Raw genomic sequence first — 13,993 nt, 5'->3', positions numbered from 1 at the left:
TCAAACCAGATTTTAAGACAAATTTATACATAAATGCAGGTAAATCCAAAAGGTTCACATACTTTTTTTGCTATTGTATCTACATGATAACACATGCAAACATTGTTTGTGGTGATGCATTAAGGTACCTGGCATGAAATACTTTTGGAAAGTTGACATGTCCTCTCATGTGACGTGCTATACACCCTCTAAAACTATTTTATATAGCATTAAAGACACACTTTTGATAAATATTATGCTTTTATGGCCTCAGATTGAAAGTACATGGAATATTTGTATATTAATTTTTTTTTTTTTTTTTGCTGCATCACAGCATTTAAAATGACTAATCAAACATTGTCACTAAGGCAAAAGGTGATTCAAATAGTGTAAAACATATACACTTTTCCTTATACATTCATATACATTTTAACCTAAAATCTAGATTGATAAAAAAAACTAATATATTATGCATGAACAACCTATACAGATGCCAACAGATGCTTTTGAAAAACTACATGTTTTGAAATAACCTTTTGATTGAGTAACACGCCTCATTTTTGTTCAGGCCAAGGCATGCGTTAAGAACAACCATCTTTCTTTAAGTCTATCAATAGTGTGTGGATCAGAGAGCAAGCTCTCGCGGGAGTCATCATTATGTCACAGAAGAATGTAGGTTTCCTACTTTCTAGAGTCACACAGGGACATGTGTATCTGATTATATAAATCATGAACCAGAACTCATTCATCATCACCCCATTCAAATTATTATTTTAATCAAGCTTGTGTAGGAACTACTGTAGAACATTGTACAAACCAAGTACACATGGTTAGTGGGCATGTTAAACATAATAATCAGTGTGAACAGTAAAACAAACCTGTAGTTAGCTGACCCCACAGCTAAATGTTTAGCTGTTACCTTTAAATTGTCTGTTTAAGACTAATTAAATGTTTTGCTACTATGTTGGCTGACAAAATTTATCAGATTTTGTAAACATAATTAACTGGACTGAGGAGATCATTTTCAACTGATGTCATAATGGTGCCTCTATGATGTGATAATAGTTGATCTATGATGTCAAAATGGGATCTTTATTATGTCATAATGGAGCCTCTATGATGTCATAATGATGCCATAATGGGATCTTTAAGATGTCATAATGGGTGATCTATGATGTCATCACGGGGCATCTATGATGCAATAATACAGTTTTCATGACAGGGTTTCAAGAATGTCATAATGGTGCCTATATGATGTCATAATTGTGGATCTATGATGTAATATTGGTGTCTCTATGATGCCATAATGGGATATTTATGATGTCATCATGGGGCCTCTATGATATAATAATGCTTTTTGATGTCATAATTGTGGATCTATGATGTAATATTGGTGTCTCTATGATGTCATAATGCAGTTTATGATGTCATACTGGTGAATCTATGTCATAATGGTGGATCTATGCAACAATGGTGCCTCCATGATGTCATAATGGTGAATCTATTTTGTCATAATTGTGCCTCTACATGATGTCATAAACAACCATAGCCATTGTGATGCCATCACACTTGAAAACCTCTCATTTAGTGAGATCCTTCATAATCACTGAGCGGTTTACATTTACAGCCATTTTTTTTCTTGTTGTTGCTGTGTTTATTTGTTAAAGTAACAAACGTGTCTGGAGAAATACAGTATATCAAAGTAAAAGTATTAAAATATATTTCAGTTTTAAAATGTAGTGAAGTAATAGTACAAATATTTATACTAAATACAAGTAAAAATATTCAAAAAATTTACTTAAGTGCTGTACATGAACAAAATATTTATACTTTGTATTTACACCTCTAACCATTGGTCGCATCAGAAACTCAAGGGCCACTTATACCATTGAATAATATTTTTAAAACCTTGTGGCTAGTCTCAGCCTCAGATGACATGCCCACAGACAGCCCACATTCCGTGCTCTAACATCTGATGCACATAGCACACAAAACTAGAAAACACCTTCTGAAGTTAATCTGTCCTAATCTGATTGGCTGGTTTGATGGAACTTCCATGACTGGAAGCACACAGGACTTTTTACCAGTCTGCCTGGAAACAGAGTTGTGTTCACAAAGTTACGTGTTGATACACCAGATCTGCCAGATTCTTTTCAAAATAATCACCAGATTTGCCAGGTTAGTGACATCAAAACTTTTAAAGATATTCATTGTTTCGTTTGAAGCACGTTCCAGAAAGTAAAGTGGAAATCCAAGAGCATCTTTAATACAGAATAAACACAAATAGTTACTCTCCCAATAACATCGTTTATTTTTGGGGTCTTTCACAAGGACAAAAATACTTTTTTTAAGTGATGTGAGACAGTCTAAAATCAATAAAAAAAAAATTAGAGAACAAATTAAATCCACATTACAAACCATGCTGTGGGACAGAGTACACAAGCTAATGTTTTACAAGGGGATATATACAGACAGATTAATTATTCCCTCCAGGTGCTTTTTTTTTATCCTGGTTGTGCAGGTCTGGATTCCCCACTCACACCTGATCTCCCAGATTTAAAACACGGAACCGATCTAAGTTATAAAAGCAGGCCTTCACCACCCGACCTCCAAAGTACCGTCCGTTCAGATCCACCACAGCTGAAGGGAATAGAAAAAACATACATGGATACATTTATCAGATTCTAACAGTCTAACCAAATCAAGCACTAAAGTTGACAACATAAATACTGTTGTCAAACTGTTTGGAGACTAAGGACGCATACAAACCCTGATAATTCATTCTCCAAATTGCAGTTCAACCAATGGAAGCTGAAACAGGTGTTGTAACTATCCCAACAGGTGACACCAGATTTAGAGAGTGTTTTTTCAGGCTTGCTCTGTTTTCAGATTCCTAACTTACAGTGCCCGGAAAAGCTTTTGAACACTGAAGTCACACTTAATAATGTATGGATAAAATACATGCAATAAAATATCAAACCAAATGTGGCATCTGCAAACAAATGACTTTTAAGCTTTTCTCAGAACTAACTAAACCATTTTTCTAATGAGTTTGACCAAAGTTACACCACAGGTGTCCTAGCACAGTACCGACCATTACCTATGGATATGATCCAAAAATGTTTGCCATCCAGAAAATGTACAAATTCATTTTGTCTAAATTTTGAACAGTATATCTATTGTTTTATAATTTGAAACATAAAAATCTTTTTGTGGAATGTGTCGTGGCTTCGCTATACGCAACGCATAATTGAAATGAATTTAAACTGACTGAATACTTTTCACAACACTTTAGGCTTTCATTTAAGGGAGTCACGTGCACAACAGCATGACATCGATTTCCACGATGCACTTCTACAGATGCAGAGCCAACAAAAGTGCCTCTGGTAGGAAACCTCTTTAGGTTTTTTAATTGAAACCTGATTGGCTGTAAACAGTAGCCTCTCTAGTTTCATTTGATATGCCACTTAAAAAACCTCATTCGTTTTTTGCCCATCAGCACCCGGATAAACATGATGTACACATGCGTGTACTGTGGGACATTATTGCCATAAAAACATGTTAGTGATTTTGAATAACTTCCCACATTAACAAATCTGTGGGTTATTTTTCTTTTTTAATATAATTCGTTTTTAGATTTTATTTAGTTATCGCTGCATAATAGGATTCTATTCATTAACATTAGTTCATGCATTCTTATATATTCACTGTACATTTTCACACTGAGAATCAATGGGTTCATCCAAAAGCTGAAATACTTTGCTTTCAGAGGCTTTATATGGAGTTAGGATGAAAATAAGGTGCATTTCAAACTGTTCTAAGACCAGTGTAGACAGACAGCACACTGGAGGTTAAGTCCTTCACTAAATAGGGAGCAATGGAGCATCCTCTAGCTTTCTATGCATCTATGCACAAGTCCATTCACTCCTAAATCTTATCAAACGTTCAGTCAATGTGACTTTCTATAGCTTGGTATTATTTAAAATTTCACATCTTAATCCCACTGGCCACATGTTTTTAGGAAAACTATTTGCTTAAATGTATTTGGTTTATTAGGTGCTACTAGTTATAAATCAAAAAGGGAAATCAAAAATGCTATGAGTTTTTAAAAGACACTTGTTTTGATGTTTTGTAACTAATGCAATAACATCATGCAATAAGTGTGGCATAAGTGTCCAAATACTTTTTGGGGTCATCATATCTGTAAATACAAATTCTTCCCCCAGATGGTGCAGTTAAGTTCTGTTGTTATTTAATAAAAGTGTTTGAGTTTTACTTCATTGTCCTCCCAAAGGAAATTAGAGCATATAATAATCATTTTCAATACTCTGCAAGGATTCGTACCTGAAACATGATGACGCTAATCAAGTTTCTCATTTACTCTTTGCTTCATTTTATGAAATCATTACAATATGTACATTTCACAAGTAACATATCCCGGTTTTTCATTGTCCTTGTTGAGGATAAAATGTTTTTATGGCTTAATATCCAGCTAATGTTTGCAGTCAATGATTGAAAGTGAGTGAGAAAGTGAATTCAAGTGGTTTGGTCTGCTGGTTCCATTGAGGAAGTGATCTAAACAGCCAGGTGATATAACACCTCAGGGATGGCCCTCACACACATACCTGCGTTACAAAGTGATATCTGGGACACCTTAAACAAAGACCACATACCCACCCACCCACACAGTGTCCTAACAGTAATCACCTTTTATGGCTGATTCGACCCGCTCAAACTCCAGAAAAATGCGAACGGCGTCTTCGTCAGGCACAGCTGATATCTGAGAACCAAAGCCATTGATTAACAATTTACATATGAGAGCATGAAAACTTTCACTGACATGCTAATCATGCCCCTCACCTCAAAGATCACACATTTGACCACTTTGCCGTATTTCTCACACTCTTCTTTAGTCTCGGCTTCCAGGTCTTCGTCAACCTCTCCTCTTCCAACCATGTTCTGCACACAAACATTGTGCAGATGCATTACACTGTAGATGAATCTCAAGAAAGTTTCTGCTAAACTGTCCTCAATATCAGCTGCTTCACATCGTTCTGACCTGTATGTGTATAATTATTAGTTCACATGACATTTTTAACCTCATGCGACCCTGCGTCCACTTGCATGGACGTTGTATCTTGGGTGCGCTATATGCAACACATAATTTAAATGAATAAAAATCGGACTGAATACTATCCACAAGACTCTAGACTGTCATTTAAAGGGTTAACTTCAGCTGCACCGAGTAACATGCACAACAGCATGCCGTTGATTTCCTATTCATTAACATTAGTTAATGCATTCCTATATATTTACTATGTATTTTCACACTGAGAATAAATGGGTTCATCCAAAAGCTGAAAAATGTTGCTTTCAGAGGCTTTATATGGAGTTAGGATGACAATAAAGTGCATTTCAAATAGGTCTGGGCGATATGGCTTCAGAAATTATCTCTCGATATTTTTCAGCAAATTGACAATATTCGATATATATCTCGATACTCGTGTATTTGCTCTGATATATTATAAGTGTTTTTGTTTTATCAGAAGAACTATCATTTATTCAAAATAGCCACCTTTGAAATATTAATTCTACTTGGCCATACAAATCCACATTAAAATCTTCGCAATATTCACAATATTGTTGTATTTTAAATTGCAAGCAAAATGATCACGATTATCTTGTGACTATTCGATGTATCACCCAGACCTAATTTCAAACTTTTCTGAGACCAGTGAAGACAAACAGCATACTGGACGTTAAGTCATTCACTAAATAGGGAGCATCCTATAGCCTAGTGCATTTACTCCTGAAATCTGATCAAAAGTTCAGTTTCAGGCTGCAGATGATGTTTGGGCCACTCAACATGTTTGGCAAACATGAAACCATGTAATCAGTACATAGATTCAGAATTGTATAATGTCACATTTTATTTCAACATGGTTGGCAGTGATTGGATGGTTTTCAAACACATACACAGACATACACAGCTTACCCGCAGTAACACCACCTTTGTAGGACATTTGAGAATCTCTGTAAGAGGGTTGGCCTCATTTTTCTTTGAAGAATCCGCTTTAAAAATAAACATTAATATAATATTTCAATTTAGATTTATATAACAAAACATACAGCTTCATATAAATATACTACAAACATTTCACACTTTTATTTACTAGGGTAATGGTGAATGAATTTGTGACAGGAAACAACCTGTGTCATGTTTCTTATGAGCTATCTCAAGGTAAAAATTGTGAAAGAAATATTGCAAGAAAGTGTTTAACACACACACACTCTACAAAAGACATCAAACAGTAATGTCATTACTGATAATAACATCTCTGACTCACTTGCCCATATAAGGGAAGTTATAGTTGAAGTCAGAAGTTTGCATACGCTTAGGTTGAAATCATAAAACTTAATTTTTTAACCACTCCACAGATTTAATTTTAGCAAACTATAGTTTTGGCAAGTCGTTTATGACATCTACTTTGTACATGACTTGAGTCATTTTTACAACAATTGTTTACAGACAGATTGTTTCACTTTTAATTGACTATATCACAATTCCAGTGGGTCAGAAGTTTACATACACTAGTTAACTGTGCCTTTAAGCAGCTTGGAAAATTCCAGAAAATGATGTCAAGTCTTTAGACCTCAGAAAATCAATTGTGGACCTCCACAATCTGGTTCATCCTTGGGAAAAATGTCCAAACGCCTAAAGGTACCACGTTCATCTGTACAAAAAAATAGTGCGCAAGTGCACCATGGGACCACGCAGTCATCATACCACTCAGGAAGGAGATGCATTCTGTCTCATAGAGATGAACGTAGTTTGGTGCAAAAAGTGCAAATCAATCCCAGAACAACAGGAAAGGATCTTGTGAAGATGCTGGAGGAAACAGGTAGAGAAGTATCTATATCCACAGTAAAAATGATTCCTATATCAACATAATCTGAAAGTCTGCTAAGCAAGGAAGAAGCCAGACTACAGTTTGAAAGTGCACATAGAGACAAATATCTAAATGTTCTCTGGTCTGATGAAACAAAAATGTAACTGTTTGGCAACAATGACCATCGTTATGTTTGGAGGAAAAAGTGTTAAGCTTGGAAGCCGAAGAACACCATTCCAACCGTGAAGCATGGGGGTGGCAGCATCATGTTGTGGGGGTGCTGTGCTGCTGGAGGGACTGGTGCACTTCACAAATTAGATGGCATCATGAGGAAGGAAAAGTATGTGGATATATTGAAGCAACATCTCAAGACATCAGCCAAGAAGTTAAAGCTCGGTTGCAAATGGGACTTCCAAATGGCCATAAGCATACCTCCAAAGTTGTGGCAACAAAGTCAAGGTATTGGAGTGGCCATCACAAAGCCCTGACCTCAATCCGATAGAACATTTGTGGGCAGAACTGAAAAAGCATGTGCGAACGAGGAGGCCTTCAAACCTGACTCAGTTACACCAGTTCTAGCTGGAGGAATGGGCCAAAATTCCAGCAAATTAATGTGAGAATCTTGTGGAAGGCTACCAAATACTAACAAATTGTATGTAAACTTCTGACTCACTGGGAATGTGATGAAAGTAATAAAAACTGAAATAATTCTCTCTGACATTTCACATTCTTAAAATAGTGATCCTAACTGACCTAAGACAGGGAAAGTTTTCTACGATTAAATGTCAGGACAGAAAAAACTGAGTTTAAATGTATTTGGCTAAGGTGTATGTAAACTTCTGACTTCAACTGTAGGTACTGTTGACACAGGTACTGTATGTGGTATCTGATTCCCAAAAACAAATAAGAGCACCAATGTGTCCATTTAAATGATTATGACACATCCAGACAGATGCAAAAACAAATGTTGAAAAAGACTGATATGGGAAACAGCAAATCATATAAAGCCAAACCTGATGCCCCATGTGTATCTGCCACATTCTGATTGGATCCTGACGCTGAAACACACACACACACACGAATGAACAAACTCATGCACTGTGGACATGTGACTTGTGCAAATATGACAGACATGAAGTTTGAAAACAAACATGATACTCAAAAGAACATCAACAAGGAACAAGAAACCAAGAATGTATACTTGGGCCAATAATGCGTGGGCTTGTACGTGGTATGTGTGTGCTCTCACTCTTTTCTGCAGAGTCTCCAATAATAATCTTGCCCCCACGTTTGCTGGTTTTCTCCACTGACAGTGCTGTGCTTAAGCCCTGCTCATGTTTCCCCAGACCCTGCCCTTCCCGGAATCCATATTTCTGCATGATTTTATGAGCCACCGTACCACTGTAACACACACAAACACAATCTGATTTCAGGGATAATGTTATATAAAACATTTTAGTATTCATATTAGTTCATGATGCATTAATGTTCCCACATATAACTTTTAATTTAATTTTTTTTTTGAATATGTTGATATTTACATTAAACAATATTAATCTAAATGAAGTATTGTTCATTGATAGTTCATGCTAAATAATGTAGCTAGCTAATTCAAAAATTACAACTTTTTTCTAAAGTCTTATCTTTAAATTGTTTGAATCAATTTTTTTGAAAGCTACATTTATTGCAATTCTAAATTCTTTGTTTGAAAACTATTTTTCTAAAGTTACTAGAGTTCTAAATTTTTTTTACAAATCTAAATTTGTTGGAATTTGTAATTGTAAAAATTATTTTTGATTCTAAATTCTGTTTAAATTGAACTTGTAAATCGAAATAATGTTTGAATTTTAAATTCTTTGCGATTTTAAATTCAGGCATTTTAAATTCTGTTAAATATTAACAATTTAATTTAAACAGTTTCAATCTAAATTATTTGGAATTGTAAAGTCTTTAGTATTAATTTTTTTTGTTTAAATCTAAATTCTAAATGATCTGGTATTCTAAAGTATTCTTACTTTGTATAAATTAAAATTCTTTGGACATTGAAGTCATTTAAATCATAATTATTTGGAGTTTTAAAGATTTTGGTATTCTAAGTTATTTGTTTAAATATAATTTTTATGAAATATAAATTCTTTAGAATTTAAATTCTTTGTTTAAATCTAAATACTCTGCAACTCTTAAAACAATCTGACATCCCAAATTCTTTGTTTAAATCTAAACTTTGGAAATTAAAATGGTTTAAATCTAAATTATTTGGAATTCTGAATTATTTGTTTAAATCTACATTCTTTATTTAAAACTAAATTTGTTGGCTAAACTAAAATTCTGAATGAATTGGATGAATTCATTAACAATCTAAATTCTTCTGTTAAGTGTTCTGAACTGACTCACCCAAACAGCAGCCAACAATAATATAGTTTCTATAAAAGATACAAGTGTAAGGATGACGTTTGGAAGGGCGTACTCACCCCATGTTGGCCAGAAATGAATTAGTGGGTCCCGGGGGAGATCGTGGTCTGTCAGAGTCCTCAAACACAGGAGGTGGGATTGCTGCTTTTGACCTCTGCCGACCATCTTCTTCATACGGGTATGATACTGCCATGGCAAAAACACACAAAATTATATTCCTTCCTTTTTCATTAACCCACAAATTCCACAACCTAATTAGACAGCACAGTGGAGTAATATTGCAGCCTAGTGGACACAACACAACAACACAATCTGGTAACCACCACTCAAAAGCACAACTGCAAAGGTATCTTGTTGCATCTAAACATACTGACTCACTTTCAGAAAGAAACACCCCACCCACAAATCATCACATTCTGACTTATTCGCACAGTATTTTACTTACAGTCTCGCTCCACTAGTGATGTCGGAGGGGCAATGGCAGCTCCAACCATACCTGTGTCATATAAACAAGACAACACACTGAAGATCATGGCAATATTACTAAAGTTTTATTTTCTTGTGATGGCATATTTCCTACTGAAACAAGAAGTTGGGGCAGGTCATATTGAAAGGCTTGTCCTGTTTTTAAATACCCAAAAAAAAAACATTAGTTTAAGACACAGAGACAAGTGCCATTTTAATTTGAGAGGAGAGACTCTCTCATTCTCTACAGTATTTTATTAAAAAACAAAATGTATACGCCCCTGAGTGTAAGATGAGTCACCTTATAGTTCATTTGTCCTGGAAAAGAAAGCCACATCACCTGTCTAATATTGTGCAGGTCCCCCTCGTGCCGCCAAAACAGCGCCAACCCGCATCTCAGAAAAGCATTCTGAGATGTTATTCTTCTCACCACAATTGTACAGAGCAGTTTTCTGAGTTATCGTAGACTTTGTCAGTTCGAACCAGTCTGGTCATTCTCTGTAGATCTCTCTCATCAACAAGGCATTTCCGTCACAGAACTGCTGCTCACTGGATGATTTTTGTTTTGTTGAGAAGAATATCATCTCAGAATGCTATTGGCTATATGGGTTGGCACTTTTTGGAGGCACAAGGGGGACCTGCACAATATTAGACAGGTGGTTTTAATGTTGTGGCTGATCGATGCAAGTGCTAAAACGTAATTTTGTCAACTTAAAGGAGTACATTGACATACAAACATACATTAAAAGCTTAAAAAATACAGAGAAATAGTCACCTTCTTAAAATAATGTCCCAAGTAATTTTTTCAGGTTTTTCAGAAATGTTACCAGAGGTGGCCAGCGGAGATGATTTAGGCCAAAAAAAATCATTTTTGTCAAAAAATGACTTAGGACATTATTTTAGGAAGGTGACAAAAATGAAGAAATGTTTCAAAGGGCACTCACTCCTCTTCCTCTTTTCTCGATCATATTCTTCCTCCTCGTCCGATTCAACTTCTGTTGGGAAACGTGAAAATCCGCTGGGAGCTCCCCCTCCTCCTCCTCCTTCATGCCTCTCTTTACGTTTCCTAACACACACACACATTTACTGATGTAAATATACCATACTGGATTTGGACAACACTAGCTGTGTTTCCATCCAACTATAATAATTCCATCATCCATTTAATTACATCCATTTTAATGCACTTTTCTGAAAATTTGACTAAAGGAAATGCAAAACATTGCAAGTATCCATGAACTGTAAATGTGCATTTTCTTGAGGAAGCCTGCCTTTTGGTCATGGAGCAGCTGAATGAACTCTTTGCTTCTGGGAGATTTGTATTTGCTGTTATAAAGCAATTGTAAATTATGTTATTAAATGATGCCAGGAGAAGTCCCAGATTAAGTGCAATAGCTCACATAATGAGGGCACAAATAGCTATTCCCATTCACAAAAAGCCTCCATAAACCTGGGAGTGCCCACAATCAAAACAGTTCTGGTGGATTGTGAGGACCCAATTTAATGACGATCTATGGGTGAAGCACTTTCAACTAACCAGGGCTACATTTGAAGAATTGTGTGCCACGGTCGGCCCTTTAGTGAGCCAGTCACGTCAAGCTCTCGCACACCTATATCATCCGATGAGCGGATTGCCATTGCGCTTTAAAAATGGTCACGAAAAAGCTGTTTGCATCGCTTTAATGCACATTTTAACTAATGCTAGAAAATCAACCACCAACTAGCGCATTCAATTTCATGCAAATTGTTTGAGTTTATTTGCACTGTCTGAATAAATGGATCACTTGCAAACTTCCAAGAGTGTGTTAAGTAGAACTGACTCATACTTCTCTCTCTCTTCTATCTCTTTCTGTCGCTCCAGCTCTCTCTGCCTCTGTCGTTCTTCTCTGTGTCTCTTCATTACTTTCTCGTAGTCGTTGGGAAACATGGGGTCATACTCATCAGCCAACGGGATCAGCACATCTCCAGACGAAAAGCCACCTGACACAGGGTCCTAAACCACAGGCACACATGGTAAAAGTAGCGCATTTACTTAATATAGCGTTCAATGTTCTTAGCAGTGTACAGTTAAACACATTAATGTGGAATCCTCATTCATTTGCTGGATGGGTGAGTTTGGATGCTGTTTCACAGAGAGACAAATATGATGCTGTGAGTGTGACACAATGACACAAATATGCATAGGAAGACACAGGGACTCTGGATGCCAGTGTTCGGACAGTAATAAAAACACTGTTTACCTTCATGCCTGCAGCAATGTGTGGAGGTGTATCAGAGATCTGTCTGTCATCTCCAGAACTTCCTCTCTTCAGATCAACAACCGGAGCCAGAACAGAAGACTGCCGCGTCCTTTGAGTCTGCCAAAGGAATTCAAGTTAATTTCTCTCTCATAAAACTTAAGCATTATCAGGCATAACATACACACTGACACCCACCTTAGCTTGAGTCAAAGCAGCTTTCTTCACTTTCAGCTGAGACTGAAGCAGTTTGAAGTTTTTCGACCATCCTTCTGTTTTAGTGTCGCTGGTTGCGACACCCAGATCATCATATAGTGACATATTATCTGCTTGACAACCAAAAACACTGAAATAAACAATCGTGAAATATTACTTCTCATTTGAGATAAATGTGCTCCACACATGTTCTACGAAACAAAAGATGAAGTATCACAAAATACACATGCGTTTTAAATACAAAACCACACTCTAAATTCACCAACTTTAGTAATATACATAATTATATGATTTTGAACGTCTAGTTTCGCTTAAACGCTTAGCATTCACTAGCAGATGGCCAGCAAATCTCATTGTGCCATATAAATAGACTAATATTGCGATTGTTTAAACATTTGAATTTTATTATAATATGTTTTTTGAATATCTGAGATGTGATACAGACCTTTAACCAAAATCTACTCCTCGTTTGAATGGTCGGTTAGCATAACATGCTACGAGAGTACTGTCGCTTAATCGCTGAAAGATGACGTCACTGTGTTAAAAAAAAATCAGAGATCTTCTATTTCTGTTACAAACTGCGCGTTTTTACCATGAGAGAGCGTATCAGTCAACAAGCGTGCTACGACAGTAAGTCACCGTTTGCGGATACCATACAAATGAATTTGGAGAGCCGTAAACTGACACGTTCCCGTCGCAAAACTGTCAAACGTCTTCTCTTACAAAACAGCCATTTTCTCGTAGTACACTTCTAAAAGATTGTTTAGTGTAAAACATGGTGAAGAGCGAGGAGCTGTTCCTATGGAGGACAAAACGTGCAAAAATAATAAATAAATACATAAATAAATAAATGTAATAATAAGAAAATAAATAAAGGAATAAATGTCTTGATAAAACAAATATAATTAGTTTTTAAAGACAGTTATTCCTGAATTTATTTTTGTATGACTTTTTTTCCTTTATTTATTATTTTCTCTTTTTATTTATTATTTTCTCTTTTTATTTTTATTCTTTTAAAAAAATGTATTCTTTCATTTGTTTTTTTGTTTTTTTGTTGTTGTTGTTTTTATTATTTATTCATTTATTTTTATATTTATTTATTCCCACATGTATTTATTTCTATATTTAAATATTCCCACATTTATTTATTTTTGTATTTATTCTTACATTTCTGTCTCTTGTATGATAATGATGTGGGCGGGTCCTGCTTACCATTGGTTTATTGTAGATTGAAGTGTGTGCTCGATTACTCTTGACTTTTTTTGATGTGACGTTAGGTCATGGCCATATTGCGTTTAAACTATAGCTATTTGTGGGGCTAAAAACATAAGAGTCATACATCAGTCAGTCCAAGATTTATTGGTTATTCTACAATCACAAAATAAATGGGGAGCTGTTTCTTCAACAAAACCACAAAATGAGCAAGTTTCATAAATGATATGATTTAACCTTGTCCTTTTCTTTTTTTTCTGCGTATATAACTTCATATTTTGATGTCTGCAAATCCATAATATTGTTTTCTGTTGTTATGATTGTTCATTGTAAAAGATACAACCATGCTTCATTTCCCTGGTCGTTTATGTATGTATACATCTGCAATAAAAAAATTAAAAAAATATATAGTTGACTCTTCACATATATAGCTTCACACAAATCAAATAACTATGTTTCATTTAGAGTAGTGGTGCTTATTGATGTTTTAGGAGAGCTGTATGCTGGATTGTTAAACTCTCTGCAAAACGTTTCCCTGCATATTCAAAATCTGTGCCAGTCAGTGGGTGAAGGTGGAACGTC

The 13,993-nt window shown here is 35.5% G+C and overlaps 1 protein-coding gene across 2 annotated transcripts; it reads right to left on the bottom strand.

The window, feature by feature from the left end:
* Positions 1 to 2,232: 2,232 nt before the first annotated feature.
* On the bottom strand, positions 2,233 to 12,748 carry rbm17 (RNA binding motif protein 17). Of its 2 annotated transcripts, none has more exons than XM_052118653.1 (13): positions 12,645 to 12,748; positions 12,182 to 12,329; positions 11,987 to 12,103; positions 11,573 to 11,739; positions 10,691 to 10,812; positions 9,727 to 9,777; positions 9,341 to 9,467; positions 8,119 to 8,270; positions 7,883 to 7,927; positions 5,975 to 6,051; positions 4,840 to 4,938; positions 4,687 to 4,759; positions 2,233 to 2,619 (listed from the first exon to the last, which is right to left on the bottom strand). In XM_052118653.1, exons 2-13 carry the CDS (start codon positions 12,302 to 12,304, stop codon positions 2,516 to 2,518), a joined length of 1,257 nt encoding a protein of 418 aa, XP_051974613.1. In that variant the 5' UTR covers positions 12,305 to 12,329; positions 12,645 to 12,748; the 3' UTR covers positions 2,233 to 2,515. The 2 variants fall into 2 exon arrangements, with proteins under 2 accessions (XP_051974613.1, XP_051974612.1); XM_052118652.1 differs by having other exon boundaries at positions 2,234 to 2,619; positions 12,182 to 12,309.
* Between the last annotated feature and the right edge of the window lie 1,245 nt (positions 12,749 to 13,993).

This window comes from Xyrauchen texanus, chromosome 45 (genome assembly GCF_025860055.1).
Source record: "Xyrauchen texanus isolate HMW12.3.18 chromosome 45, RBS_HiC_50CHRs, whole genome shotgun sequence".
Classification (NCBI taxonomy): domain Eukaryota; kingdom Metazoa; phylum Chordata; class Actinopteri; order Cypriniformes; family Catostomidae; genus Xyrauchen; species Xyrauchen texanus.
Note: the sequence above shows the minus strand (reverse complement) of the source record. Positions and strands in the feature narration are given on the sequence as shown.